Below are 14,590 nucleotides of genomic sequence, written 5' to 3' on the forward strand. Positions count from 1 at the left end.
CTGGGTTCGAATCCATAGCAGCAGGTCAGAGCCTAATGTGGCAGCAGACATCTATAAGCGCAGTGCTGGGGTTGGGTGGAGGCGGGCAGTTTCCCAGCTCATCAGCTGACCACTGGAACCAAATCAATGAGCCCCTGGTTCAGTGGGAGACCCTGTCTCAAAAAATAAGGTGGTAAGTGATAGAGGAAGACTCCAGACATTGACCTCTGGCCTTCACATGCATGCGCACCTGCATGTACACACGTTTTCACATCCATGTGAACACACACATGCACCAAAAAGAGATAAATATGCACTCACGCTCTCCCCCCTTCATTTGATGATCTCATTCCTGTTCATTTTACCCTCAGTGGTTTATTCAGTCAGCAGATGAAAACTTGGTGGATAACCTGGGAGTGAAGTAATGGGTGAAAAGGGGTTGGACTGCTGGTCTTCTGGGGTGAAGTCTACCACTCTGGGATCAGCATTTGCAACTTTTGTCCTTGCTGGCTGACAGGTCCATCCTGGAGCCACTCTTTGAGCGAAGAGCTTCGTCAGGTGCCAGAGTTGAAGATGTGCCACCCAAAGAAGATGGCGAGAACCGGATGAGCAAGTTCAAGAGAAAAGACTGGAATCTGAGCAAGTCCCAAGTCATTGCAGAGAAGGCTCCAGAGCCGGATGTGATGGTAAAAAACAGAAAGAGCAAAGAGCAGCAAGCACGGCCGGGTCCCACCCCTGCTCTGCTATAGGCCCCCTTCATTGGCTGCAGAGCAGTGAGTCACAGACAGAAATTCGGCAGCAGCTGGTCTCAGGACACAGCATCCTGTGGTAGAGCAGGATCACAGATGGCAGGGAGAGACGCACGTGAGGAGAGTTTTGAGTCTCCAAATCAATATTGGCATGATATCACATACCCACATAGTAAACATGTGGATGCTTCTTGGAGTTGTAGTTCTTGCCACCGTGTTCCATGAGTCAGTACAAACATTACCATTTCCCTTCGAGTTTTCCCTTCTGTAAGCCACCTCAAGTTGTTAAATGTGGCAAGACCAACTTTCACTGAGAGTCAAGGTGGCTTATTTCCAATTTAAATGACACAGTGTGGTCACACTCAAACCACTAGCCAGACCAAAAAATGATCTGTGGTTCAGTGTGATTCCCAGTGAGTATCTCTCTCAGTGCCTACCATGTGACATGTAGTAACCTTCGAAGTGGCTCTCAGAGGGCTTAGGGAGATGGCTCAGTGGGTAACACACTTGTCACATAAGTGTGAGGATCAGAGTTCACACCCCCAGAACCCACATAAAGGCTGAGTGGGTGTGACAGCTCCTATGAAATCTCAGCACACAGGAAGCTGAGACATGGAGCTCGCTAGCCAGACTAACCGAATCAGTGAACTTTGGGTTCAGCAAGAGACCCTGCCTCATTATGTAAGAGAAAGAGAAATAGAAGAAGTTACCAGGTCTCAACCTCGGCCCTCTACACGCATGCACAAACACGTGCACATGCACCCACACGTTAAAAAAAAAAAAAAGTAAGAAAAGTGTTTCTTGGAATTAGGCCCTTGTGCTGATCTCTGTCTAGCACTCAAGGCTGCTGGGGGCATTGTTGCGGTCAGCCAAGTTCACCACGAGAAAATTTTACCGTTTTCCTCTGTTTCCAGAGCCCAGGCAGAAAAACGCAAAGGCCAAAGAGTCTCCAGCTGGTGGACAGCCGGCTAACGCCATTCCACAGTTCTTCACCTCCTCAGTCTACAGCCCTGAGTCCACCTCCACTCACTCCCAAAGCTACCCGGACCCTAAGTAAGGCTTCCTGTGTCTCTTAGGTTTATTCTGCTAGGAAATAGAGTGTGGCCACAAATCAGGACAATTCTTTATCAAACCAGCTACATTATATGAGGCAGTTACAGAGTTGGTTCTGTTCAGTGGCTGTGGGAATCATACACTTTTCTCAGTAGCGATCCAAACTATAAATCCCATAGGAAGTTACCACTAAGTAGGTAGACCAGTTTGGAGACAACAAATAGACCCATTCCATGTGCTACCATCAGCATTAACTTTAAATATACAGTGTTTGAGAAGGTTCCCATAATGCAGAGGCTATAGGAGAGGGACACATCCAGCAGGGCCCAATGGGAACAGCATTCAGTAAGAGTTGGGCATAGTAAGGGGAGGCTGCCCGCAGGAAATGGGTATGTCCCTAAGCACTCAGGATACGTCAGAGAGCAGCTCCTCAACTTCAGAAAGTTCTGAGCTTTAGCTTAAGAGTAAAAGTTGGACTTTAGACTTCAGATTCTCTGTGAAGGCTTTTGATGAGTGAAAGGAATGTCTTCTCCAGTGTCTCCATGGAAACCACAGGAAACGACTCTGGCAATGTGTGTGAAGCTGGTTTAGGGGCCTGGTGGCAAGCCTTCTTTTTATGAGAACTCTGGGTGAAATCCTTCACTTCCTCTCATTTGGATCGTTTCCAGGCTCCCCGTCTTTGCAGACAGATGGGCTGACGACTTCTGTCCCTCCTCCACCTCCTCCCAAAAGCAAGCCCTATGACAACAGCCAGAGGAACTCAGCCGAGGTAGGGAATCCACAGCTGGCCATCAGTGTGGCCACCAAACAGCACCCCTGGGAAGACGGCACTGGATTATCCACTGTTCAGAGCAGCGGCTTTCTCACACACTAGCCAGTGCTTGGTTCACTGCTGAAGACCCACGAGCTAGAAAGGAAAAGAGGCAGCAGACTGCTTGACATAATCGTACAAGTAAAAGAGTGCTCTCTGCCTCCCACACTGAGAGGGAGTGGTGGCAGAGTAGTGAGATGAGGGAGTGCAAGTTCACACCAGAGAGTCGCGTCTGAGTGACAGGTGGTTGTTCTGGGGGTAGACATGGATGGGTTTCTTTCCTTCATTCGGCAAATATTTATAGAGTGCTTCTTAAATATATGACCAGGTGTTTTGGGGATGCAACCATGATGCTGTGTGTGTGTGTGTGCGTGCGCGCATGTGTGTGATCAGCTCAAGGGAACAAAGAGGACAAATGAGTCTCATTCCCCTTTTGCCTTGCACAGACTCTGTGGATAAATGCAGATCAATTTGACAGTAAAGCCAAATGTGTGCGATGGGGAGAAGGCTGAACTTGGGGGAAAGGAAGGGTTGTTTCTAATTCTCTGTGTCCGCTCCCCAGATTGCACCCCCACTGCCTGTCCGAAGAGAAGCCAAAGCCCCACCCCCACCCCCTCCAAAGGCTCGGAAATCTGGTATCCTCTCCTCTGAGCCAGGCGCCCAGTGAGGATGTCACCTGGCTCTGCACCTCTGAGTGCCTTGGACCACTGCTGCCTGAGAATGGCCAGGAAGAGAGGTCAGCGTCACCGTGTGGTGGTCCTGCGGTCTGTGCTTCCTGGGCTAAGATGATGATCCTTAACTCAATGGATTTTGTCCTGCCAAAGGCTTCTCTTTGATGGATATCTGGGTGCCCCATGCCCTCCAGCTCATATAACTTCTGGAATTGGCCATCTCTCTTCGTGTCCCATGGTGACATTTTGGCCTTAACCATGGATACTGGGGGTCCACCAGTTCTCCCACCGTGACACAGTGACACAGTGAGGGTGGAGTGAGGAGCAGCCTGAGCATTTGACTCTTGGTGGATTTCTCGCTTTGCTTCTGAAAAGCTGTGCTTGAGACTTCTTCTGTGTGCATCTATATCTTATCCAGCCTCTTGTTAGAGCTGAGGATCAAGTACACTCCAGCAGCAGGCACGGCTCTCCTCTCATATTTACTGTCTCCTCTGAGGGAAAGAGCACATTTGTATGTGGGGCAGGCTGCTGGGCAGAGGGGTGCCTGGCTGTCATCGCTGAGACACCTTGGACTCTCATCTGTCACACTCTGTGAATGGCCCTCACTATGCAGCGGTCACTTGCTGTACCTTGGAGTCCTTTGAAGCTTTTTTGCACAGTTTCTCAGCCTCTTCCTCTGAGTTCAAATCCCAGGTTGTAGGGGATCTTGGAGCTCTGGCTCTACCAGCTTCATTTCTGGCCCCCATTTGGACTACGTAGTCCCTGCCTGCTACCTGATTTTACCCTGGAGAATACAGTGCAATATTTCCCTTTATGTATTCCTCTTGATCATAGAATTAATTTGATGATTTTATTTGCTAATGGTACTAATGCCTAGACTCCTTTCAGAAGAAATGGGATGGTTTGGATAACCAAATACTGCATACACATAAACCACCATGAGTACAGATATTCTGAGTTAGATGGGTTTTAAAATTCGTACACAATACACACGCCCCCCATTTTGGAGTGAGGAAATTGGGGCTACACACAGAAAGTGGTACTATGGATTCTTACTGGTAGCCTGCTTGCTCATTTAGGCTATGCCAAAGACTTACATGCAGATCTGGAAGACATCTCTTGCCAGGTCTTAAATGCCTTGCCCTAGTTGGAACAGTATTTGAAAAGTCCCAGCTAGTTCTGCCATATTTGGATATTGATGGCAAAGCAGAAAACTTCCTGGTTGTGACTCAGGTCTAGGGTCTCTCATTGACCTTGCCCAGAATCCTATCCTCCAAGTTCAAGAGAGATTTCAGCTGTGAGAAGCACATTTGCCTGCCTGCCTCTCTGTGCAGCTCCTTTCACTACCACCTTTATTACGAGAAACATAAAGATCCAGGAAGCAGAAGCTTCTGAGACATGCCTGGCATGCTACTCAAGAGCCTACTGTGCATATTCTAGAGATGGCATGGAGCTCCCTTCTTTACCCCCATCCAGGAAATACAATGTGATCGTAGACTCTCAAATTCTAAACTCATTTGGTCTCATATCTCAGGTGTCACCATTAAGTATTCTAGAGATGGCATGGAGCTCCCTTCTTTACCCCCATCCAGGAAACACAATGTGATCGTGGACTCTCAAATTCTAAACTCATTTGGTCTCATATCTCAGGTGTCACCATTAACTTTGCCAACTCCCCCCAAAGCATTTGAAATTCTCAGCGTTTACTTTGGTCATGCAGTGGGTGTCCTTCCATTCTCTGTTAGGTCTGAGGAAGCTCTGGAACTCTATGTGCATTTTGATAATTATTCTTCCACAAGGTATCTGAGGGTGAGTGTAGGTTAGCACTGCATGTACAGTTCTCCAAACCATGGCAGCATCTGGAGCCTTTTGCATGGAAGCACTGGTAGTAAGAACTGAAGAGAAGCTGGGTGTGGTGGTGTATGCCTGAAGTATTTGGGAGGCAGACGCAGGCAGATCCCTGCAAGATCAAGGCCAGCCTGATCAACATAGGGAGTCCCAGGCCATCTGGGGCTACAGGGAGACCCTGTTTCAAAAAGACCATAAAAGAGATTAGAACTTCTAAAGAGATTCTGCACAGTGGTTAGAAAGGGTTTATACACTTCACTATACTTTGCAGGCTACCATTGAAATACACAGATGGAAACTAGATTGGAAAAAGAAAAGCAAAACTCTAGCCTCTCTGCAGAGCAAGAGGAGTGTCCAGCTTGATCTCTGAGCAGAGCTGGACACAGATGCCAGTGCCCAGACACGTTCCTTTTTTTTAATAGAACAATTCCGGTATGAGTCCCTTTCCACATTAATGAAAATCATAGCTCTCAATTGCCTGGACACAAAGGACTCTGGGTAGTATCATAGGTTACAGAAGATGTTAGGAGGTTTACTTCCTTGGGAAGCTATGGATTAAGGAGTCATGTCTGACCAAGTCATCAATAATGTCTGTCCCAAAGTTGAAGACTGCAAAGAAATGCCTTGTGGTCATGTTAAATATAGAAGAGACGGGAGCAGAGAAAAGACAGGAAGAGCCAGTTTTTACTTTCTATGCTAAGATCTCTAGGGTATTGAAGGACACTGAAATTAGTCCTGGAATGCACAGCTTTTATGAAAGAACATTGGTTTACAGGTTGTGGGTTTGTGTTACTGGATCACTTTTCTCTTTCCCTCTCTGCCCTGGTTATCTTGCTTTGAGATTATTTTTGAAAGAATTATTTCATTTAGCATACACTAAGTTACTCTTGAGAGACCAGATATGGAACCAGCCCCGCAGGACGGTTTGGTGTGCTCAGTGGAAAGGTCACACTAGTGAGCTGTAGGATTGGAAAATCAGTACTACATGAAAATGAAGACCTAGAAAGGCTGCTTAGCAAAGAAATGCCCTCTTCCCTCCACTTATGGTCCTTGATTCCAAAATCCCAGCCATTTTCTCCAGTTAGGGGCACCCATCAAAAACATAGCCATACTGTACGTCCCTAGAATAAAACAAGTCATACAGGATCTGAGGTAACCAACCACCTTTGTTAGCACTTTCCAAGGTGGAAGAGCCCCTTCCAGTTGATTCCAGATTGAGGCGCAATTTCTTACCTTGCAGTTGAGATGAAACTTATATACAGTTCAGTGCACAAATCAAAGAAGTACAGATACAGGCATTTCCAAGTAGCTGGACATTCATGTGACGTCTCAGAGACATGACTCCTGCACCCTAGGAGGTGTCCATGTGCTCAGGGCACCATTCTGTGAAAAGTACTTCGATCCTCCAAATTTGTGCCTTCATTCTTTTCACTTCTCAGGTATAATGATAAGGGGATAAAGACCCCACCATCAACACAAAGCAAGACCACAAAGACAGTACAGCGTTTCACAAGTCCCTTTCCTCCCTGGCTGCTTCTATGCAAAGCAAAAGACAAGAGACTTCTGCCACTCTTTCCACTCCACACTGGTGCTCTCCTCTCCCATGCCTTGACTATTAACAAAAGATTTGTGAATATTAATGAGTCTAGCATCTATTCTTGAGATACGGATATAAATTTTAATTCTCCGCAATAGCCTGTGGACAAGTGTGTCCGCAATAGTCTGAGGACTCTACCAACTTGGCCCACCATGTCTCCACCTCCAGTACACTGTTAGGATAACTTCCCTTCCCTGTGTACTTTGGGAAGTCGATGAATACTACTCCCTTGAACATTTTCATTCCACCATAAGCCACTATTTGGAATCATGGAATGGCTGGGGATGTAGCGCAGTGGTAGATCACTTGAACAGCATGTGTGAGTCCTGGGTTTCCATTATCAATAAAACAGAAGAGAGAAAAATAAATTGGAAAAAGTGAAGCTTCTCTTGGGTGGATTCAGAGTTGAGCCATCAGCTGTAATCTACAAGAGGAATAATTTTCTTTTCAGATGAGTAATTCCTAGCTGACTCTTCAGAGCCAGCCCAAACCAGTCTCCCACATAGACTCAAACTCATCTCTTAGTCACCTTATGAGTTGTTCTCCCAGACTTTCATCAAGATTCCTTTGCCATAATTTTCTATCTAGTTGGGTTTCATACATGCAGTTAGGAAGATGTGTGTTGAAGAGTTTTGTTCTGATATTCTGTTATTTATTTTGTAAATTAAAAATGGAAATGTATTTTAAATTTATTATGTGTTTATCTTGTTACTGCTCTTAGATTAATAAAGTGAGATCATGGACCTTGTAATTTTTCTCTATTGACACCTCCTTCAAGACACATTGTCCCCAGAGCTCCTCTGGTTCATTGCATTATGGGTCCTATTAGAAACGCATACTGTGGGGTCCCAGTGTCTGTCTTGGCAGAGAAATGATAAAAACTGCAAGCCATTTGCCATTTTGCCTTCCATGTTCCGATAGGAATCCATTGCATGCACACAGGTTCTTTGTACATTCTTCATGGATCACTAGGCACAGGTAAGTGGAGAAATAAATGTTTTACAAAGTAGGGGGGCCAATGTAATCTATTATTTTTTAAAACTAGCACTGTTCAGTATATCTAAGGATTGCCCAAGTCTGTAACACCAGCACTAGGCAGCTGGAGGAACACCGTTTTATCCCATTCAGAGAACCCCATAGCTGGTTTCAAAGAAACTGCCCCAGAGACAGCAAATGACAGCAGACACCTGATACTGCAAGTACAATATGTAAACCAAGTGGCTATATGGCTTTAAAAAAGTATGTTCGTTAATAGCAAGTTCAAGGCCAGGCTGGGCCACATGAGACCGTCTCAAAACTTTCTAAAGATTGTAAACTATATTGTTTTTTATAGTTATTGGAAGTGGAAGCTCATCGTTTTGACTGCTATGTGTTGACTAAATAACTGTTTCGCTTTTGTTCCATGACATCACTGCCTAATTTTAGTCAAGTAAGAGTAAAGAACTCTTGATTCCGTCTTAAGATTCTTCCAATGGAGACCCTTGGGAAACCTAGCGTTGTGCAGTCTCAGGTGTTCAGAGGAATTCTTTCCCCCACCCCCCACGGGATGTCTCTGGCCCATATTCAAATTTCTTAGCATGGGTCTCTACCCCACTTCTGTGGGTAGGGATCAAGTCAGTCGGGGAGCTGAGAGGCTTAGTCTAAAGGGAAGAGCATAACAGTACAGAACGTTCCCAAGTCTCCCAATCTGTCAAATAGGCATTTGCTGAAATTTGAGTTTTCCCAACAGTTCCCTAGCCACCAAGTCACGAGGATAAAGGAGAATCGTGGTGTCCTGGTATCTGGGACCTCATGGAGAAGTGGTCACCAGCAGGACCAAGTTGACTGTGAATTCCTTACCAAAATATCCCAGCTGTCAAGGTTCTGCTGGCTACTCCAGTGCAATACAGGGTGACTATGGGACAGGACCATCTCAGTGGGTCTCCCAAACCCTGAGCCTCGCTCTCCTCATTTCAAAGTGAAGACAGTAATAGCTATTTCCACCTGGTTAAAGGATTTGTGCTTGTAATCTAGCATGAAAGCTGGCTGTGGTCTTTATGGACAGTAAACGGTGGCAAGCTGATTTGGTCCAGGAGACAGGAACATCAGGAACCCGTCTCCAGTGGACTGTTTTCATACATTCATGCTGAGTGGAATATCAAAATGTCAGGCAGGTGGGTTGTCGTAGGTCTTGGTTTCCACTATGATTTCAATGTGGTGTGTGCCCTAGAGGTTCAAATGCTGGAAGTCTGTCCACAAGGTAAGGATGTTGAAGTCAAACTTTTGGGAAGAAGTGAATCATCAGATCATATGACAGCTCCCTCAGAAGGGACTTGTGCCTCTCTCATGGTAGTGGGCTAGGTCCTGTGAGACTGAACCATGAGAACAGAAGTACAATGTCAAACCACCTCATGTTTGCTTCTTCTATGATGGCCCCACATCACTCTGACATGTGCTCCCAGGACATGATACCATCTGGCAGATTACGATACAGCATGAGCCCCTGTCCAGATGTGGCCTCCAGAGCTTGGACCATTTAGACTCCAAAATTATGAACCAAAAGAAATGTGTCTATGAAGTACCTAGCCTCAAATATTTTGCTGCAAAATCTCAATGTATACACCTGGGCAGATGACATGGAGCCCTGGTTCCATCTCTGCTTCAATGGAAGTCTAGCTGACTTCGCGCTGCAGTAGAAGACTGAAAGACAGCCCAAATCTCAATGTATACACCTGGGCAGATGACATGGAGCCACTGGACATGGAGCCCTGGTTCCATCTCTGCTTCAATGGAAGTCTAGCTGACTTCGAGGGGAGGGGAAAGGCTTGCTTTCTTGGCAGCAAGAAGCCCTGATCTTGGCTCTACCTTGAGTTCTAGAGAAGGGTCAAAGATGGAGTGGAATCTGTGGAAACTAAGTGAACCAGCTTTATCTGGCCTCAGCCAATGTGTGAGCACTCTCCCTGTGGGTGCTGGGCAGAGGTGGGTATGAGCTGTGGAATACAGATCCTTAAACAACAGACACAGGATACTCTGTTTGCTTTCCCATCTCCTACCTGTACACAGATCTAAAGAAGTGTCTTCAGAGCTTGGAGTCAGAGAAACATCACATTTACACAACTTTATCCATATCACTTTATTATGAAGTATGTGCTGCTTGGTATAAGAATTCTTAAAACGCACACAATTTACAGATCTATGATGGGTCACAAATTTCAGTGTTAATGTTAGACTTAGGTGCTGTGGATCCTTTCTGGACCAGGATGCCCTACATCTTCTTCTGCCCAGTTTCCTCTTCAATCAGACTTTCCTGAAACATAGGTTAACATATGACTAGCTGAATTTCATTATATTTCTGACATGTATATTGTGAAATGCAGATCTAGGAAGAATAGATAGATTTATTACCAAACACTTGCAAGTGCTGGAAATGTGGCAGATCATATCTTGTTAAGCTGTTAATACACACAAAATCTGCATGAACAGTAGTTTACAGGTTGGCATTGTGTGTGAGGAGCTGACGGAGGATCAGTCCATTTGAATCAAACCCACCTTTCTTTCACTCCGTAATTTCATGTCTGGGGGAATTTCAGCTCCTGTTACTTTTATCAGGGTATAAGAACAATTAAAACAAGAAAGGAAATAAAGATGTCTATTCTCTTTGTCTGGTGGGTATGGAAATTGAAGTCAATGGAGAAAATTATAAAAATAAAGGTTGGAGGGGTATATATGGGGTGTGGCGGCACACAACTTTAATCCCAGCATTTGGGATTAAAGGCAGGTGGATCTCTGTGAGATTAAGGCCAGCCAGGTCTACATAGCAAGTTCCAGGCCAGCTGGGGCTACAGGGTGACCCCTCAAAAACAAACAAAACACCTTCCCTGTATCATTTGTTTAAGATGTTCTCTGCTCCTGGGTATGACAGGTAATTAGCTGTATGCCTTCTGACTGCCAGGGGCTTCAGGACACTGACACTGAATTCAAGACTCAGTTTCCCCATTCAGTTTGTTTTATACTTTTGTTTTCATCAAAAACCTATGTTAGAGCTGGGAGTGGCCATACACACTGTAATCAAAGCTTCTTGAGAGACTGAGGGAAGAATTCCCAAATTTAAGTCCAACCTGGGCTGCACAAGTTTGAAGGCAGTCTTGGAAACTTAGATCCTGTCTCAAACTAAAACCTAAAAATTAAAAAAAAATGTTTTGGAGACAGGGCCTCACTCTGTAGCCCTGGCTGGTCTGGAACTCGCTATGTAGATCCTGAGTATGTAGTTCAGGCTGATCCTGAACTCACAAAGCTCCACCTGCCTCTGCCTCCAAGTCCAGCCTAAAAAATGTTTTTAAAAATGGGGAAAGACTAAGGATGTAGCCCAGTGGTGCGGTGCTTTCAACGTATGCAAGATTCTCCCTGACTAGGTTCAATACTCAGTACTGAGAAAGGACATGGAGGGAGGGAGGGAGGAAGGGAGGGAGGGAGGGAGGGGGGAGGGAGGGAGGCCTCTATTATACTAGATTTCTTTTTATGGAGGGAATTTAGAGCTAACAGAAAACTGGAAATCAAATCTGTGGCCCTGAATTATAAACTTCACAAGTTTAAAATTCTGTATCCACAGTCGGGGGAATGATCTGGAGCCCTGTTTCTGGTTTCTACGGTTCCCAGAGTCCTGGGAAACCATGTCATGGAGGAACTGCTGAATCAAGTGGAAAGTGTTGAGTTTGTTGAAGGAGAGTGGTTGGGGGCTGCTTATTCCTTATGCACTGCAGGGTCAGTGGGAAGCAATTTGCTGGCCATCCTAAGGACTGAAGCTGCGCTAGCACCTAAAGGTGGGTTAGACAGAGATTTATATTCAGTTTAAGAAAAAAAGTTTCCAGAAAGGAGTGCTCTCTAATCAGAGTGGGCACACTATGAGATAGTGAGGGGCCTGCCACAGGGGTGAGCCTCCAACTGGCCCTGTGGTGGTGGTCAGATGTCTTATCCAAAGACCTTTCCCTCTCTAGCTCCGTGTGGTGACCACTGTAACTCACCAGAGCTCCTTTCAGGTCCCTGAGGGGCGAGGGAGGCCAGTGGATGGTGCATTCAAAGTGCTGGGGTTCTGCCAGGGGATCCACGGCTTTGGCTGTCTGGAGAAAAAGAATGGGCCTCTTAGAGATGGAGATGAAGAAACCAAAGGGTGTTTTCTACTTCCACCAAAATCTGGGGTTGTGGAGCTGAATGGGAGAGTGGGGAAGCTGCAGGGTCAGGACTGGGGGCTTTAAGGATACCCTTTTGAAGAATGGGCTGGAGCTCAGGAGGTAATGGGGACAGTAAGAGATCGTGTTATCTCAGAGACAATGAGTGTGAAGTACAGTAAAACCTCATGAACAAACAACACGAGAAGTTCAAGGGTTTACACCCACGAGCAGGGTTGAGTGTCTGTTAGGGTGACTGTTTTTGTTGCTGCTGTTGTTTCTTTTTCAAACAGGGTCTCACTCTGTCCCCACGCTAGCCTGAGACTCACTGTGAATCCCAGTCTGGCCTTGAAGCAGCTTAAAGTAGTGAGTCTGTATATCGAATTGATAAAGGGTAGAGTTGTGATGGTTGTTTTTAATTGTCAACCCTGGAACAATGTAGAATCACCTAGGAAGAGATTCTGAGTGAGAGACTTTCTAGATAAGGTTGGCCTGTGAGACACTGTTGGTTCTTAACTGATGGAAGACCCCATCCCCTGTGGGCAACACCACTCTCCGAGTCTGGGTCCTGGAAAGCAAGCTGAGTGCGTACTAGGCATGCCATGTGTCTATTCTTACATGGATTTAACTTGCCGCTTGGCTTCCTGCCTTGACTTCTCCATAGTGATGGACTAAAATCTAGAATTGTGAGCCAAAAAAACCTTTTCTCCCCTAAATTGCCTTTTGTCAGGGTGATTTTAATTACAAGACAGAAATGAAACTAGGACAGAACTCCTTCTGCCCCCAGGGCTGGAGTCACAGGTGTGAACCACCACTCCCGGCTAGGTTGGATTCTGTTTTCTGGCCTTTACTGGACATTGTTCAATGACATTTGCTTCACAAATCTACGGATCAGAGGCTGAAGATTCTGGGGCTTTTTCATGACATTTTCAGAAAGATAACATTTTGGCTTTAAGTTTCTTCAGTTACATTTCCCATTCTCAGCCCAAAGTTACATTTTGGTTTAATCGAACACAAATGGTTCCTCTCACGCAATCCTCCCCGCCCCTAAGAAGCCACATTTTATAAATTAAACAAGTGCCCTGTGTTAATGCTGGTGCTAGTACTGTTATCTAACCTATATGAAATTAAACCTGGTAGTTTTTCCTCTCACTATTCTTAAACTGGTAACTCCTGGGTCCAGGTACCCCAGGTTCTTGGCTTCAATGCCACTGTCAGTACAGTATCATGAGAAGAGATAGCGTGTCCATCCTTCACAGGGGATGCTTCTTTGTGAATTATAAAACTGTACTGATTCAATGTCATAGATATTGAGAGCGAGACGCGTCTTACACTTCCTGCTCACCCCAACTTTTGCTTTTGGTTTCCTTAGTCTCTCTACCAAAAGTACAAGTAGGAATTTGTCTCTCACCCTGTGGAAGTCCTGCCTCCCTGCACCCCTGGGGCTCACACTACATGGCTCAGCAGGTGAGCAGGGAAGCTTACCTCTTGGAAAGCATCAGCCAAGCGCTCAGTACTTCTCTTGCCTCCTGGGCGCAATCCGTAGGACCAGTGTTGGCTGGAGCAGCCTTCCACCCACAGAGTCAGCAGCAGAAGAGTGACCACAAGTTTGGGGGTCAGCTCCATTCTAAGAAACATCAAGACACAGTCACTACAGACCCGGATTGTGGGGAGTGAAAATCAACAACTCTGAATGCACAGCCGAGCATCTGCATCACTAATCCTTCCAAAGCTGGAAGTGGGAACCGTACAATTTTAACAGACAGGCATCTATCTGCTTGCTTGAGTTTCCTAGCCATTGCGGACAAACACCTGTACTTTAGCACACACTTCTGTTGTGCTAAAGAAGTCCACTTTTATTGTTTGCTTGCTTATCCAAAACCTTGTACATTCACCCCTTATCAATTTCACATTTTGCCTGCAGACTGCGGATTGGTTCCCAGCCATTTGTTAAGAGTAAGGAAACTAAACCATCAGCTAGGAAAATAAGCCCCCTAGGTATCTCCAGTTAATATGAAGTTGCTCAACTTTTAACTGTGGTAATAAGCATTCCTGCTGGCTGGGCCACCGGTGAAGCTTCATGGAGGACTCAATACTACTCTAAGTGCTGAGCCTATAGCCAATGCCTCCCTTGCTGAGGGAGCCTCTAGTTACTTGATGAAATGTGCCTCGATTTATTTTCATCTGATGGGGACAAAGTTAAAGCCAAAGTCCAACACTGAGTTGCTGGGTTCCCCAAAGGTTGGATCCCCACCTTTAGAGGCGTGATAAGGTCAGTGAAGGTCAAGGCTTCTACAGACACCATCACATCTAGACTTGGCCCTTGGTATAAAATACCCTTTAGATAAACAGTAACAAGCAACATTAAAAATAGTGTTAGAAATGCAAAGTCTTTTACCTGTTTGGAGGCAAAAGCCAAAGAGATCCCAAGTGTCCTTTGGTGTGTTGAGTATCTCGACATCACTATTTTCTAGCTTCCTTTTTATATGAAATTTCTGCAGGACACTGAAATCTTCCCTGCTGGTGAATGACGCAGCACATGGACCAGTTTTAATAGTGATTTTAAAACCCTTACAAAAGGCCTTTTAATGGTGTATGTAATTGGAATACCTGCTGATCTTATCTGGTACATTACTTAAATCTGGCCATTAAAATCTTAGTTGAAACTTTTTACAGCTGAGGCCACTATCCAAAGAGATTAAAACCCAGCTAGGTTGGATTCCCTTGAGGAAGCCAGC

At 45.5% G+C, this 14,590-nt stretch overlaps 2 protein-coding genes across 2 annotated transcripts in view; one reads left to right on the forward strand and one right to left on the reverse strand.

Annotated features, from left to right (window-relative positions):
* The window catches only part of Dock5 (dedicator of cytokinesis 5), a 220,180-nt gene extending 212,721 nt beyond the window's left edge, over positions 1-7,459 (forward strand). Inside the window, exons 49-53 of the mRNA XM_008830960.3 lie at positions 497-665; positions 1,643-1,781; positions 2,450-2,550; positions 3,155-4,797; positions 4,914-7,459. Of these exons, the coding sequence (XP_008829182.1) occupies positions 497-665; positions 1,643-1,781; positions 2,450-2,550; positions 3,155-3,259 (514 nt within the window). The 3' untranslated portion in view covers positions 3,260-4,797; positions 4,914-7,459. The remainder of the gene's footprint in view (positions 1-496; positions 666-1,642; positions 1,782-2,449; positions 2,551-3,154; positions 4,798-4,913) is intronic.
* A 2,355-nt stretch (positions 7,460-9,814) lies between these two features.
* Gnrh1 (gonadotropin releasing hormone 1) lies at positions 9,815-14,583 on the reverse strand. The gene is made up of 3 exons (XM_008830961.3): positions 13,338-14,583; positions 11,709-11,804; positions 9,815-9,994 (listed from the first exon to the last, which is right to left on the reverse strand). Exons 1-3 carry the CDS (start codon positions 13,488-13,490, stop codon positions 9,953-9,955), a joined length of 291 nt encoding a protein of 96 aa, XP_008829183.1. The 5' UTR covers positions 13,491-14,583; the 3' UTR covers positions 9,815-9,952.
* Positions 14,584-14,590: the final 7 nt, after the last annotated feature.

Source organism: Nannospalax galili, unplaced genomic scaffold, assembly GCF_000622305.1.
Source record: "Nannospalax galili isolate Female #2095 unplaced genomic scaffold, S.galili_v1.0 scaffold915, whole genome shotgun sequence".
Taxonomy (NCBI): Eukaryota; Metazoa; Chordata; class Mammalia; order Rodentia; family Spalacidae; genus Nannospalax; species Nannospalax galili.

Excerpts from the sequence above, each read along its gene's own strand:
- Gnrh1 (XM_008830961.3), bottom strand. The coding sequence starts at position 13,490 with ATGTTTCTTAGAATGGAGCTGACCCCCAAACTTGTGGTCACTCTTCTG. Across the intron at positions 11,805-13,337 it reads TGGCTGATGCTTTCCAAGAG|ACAGCCAAAGCCGTGGATCC; the intron begins GTAAGCTTCCCT and ends CTTTTTCTCCAG. Across the intron at positions 9,995-11,708 it reads GGGACCTGAAAGGAGCTCTG|GAAAGTCTGATTGAAGAGGA; the intron begins GTGAGTTACAGT and ends CCTATGTTTCAG.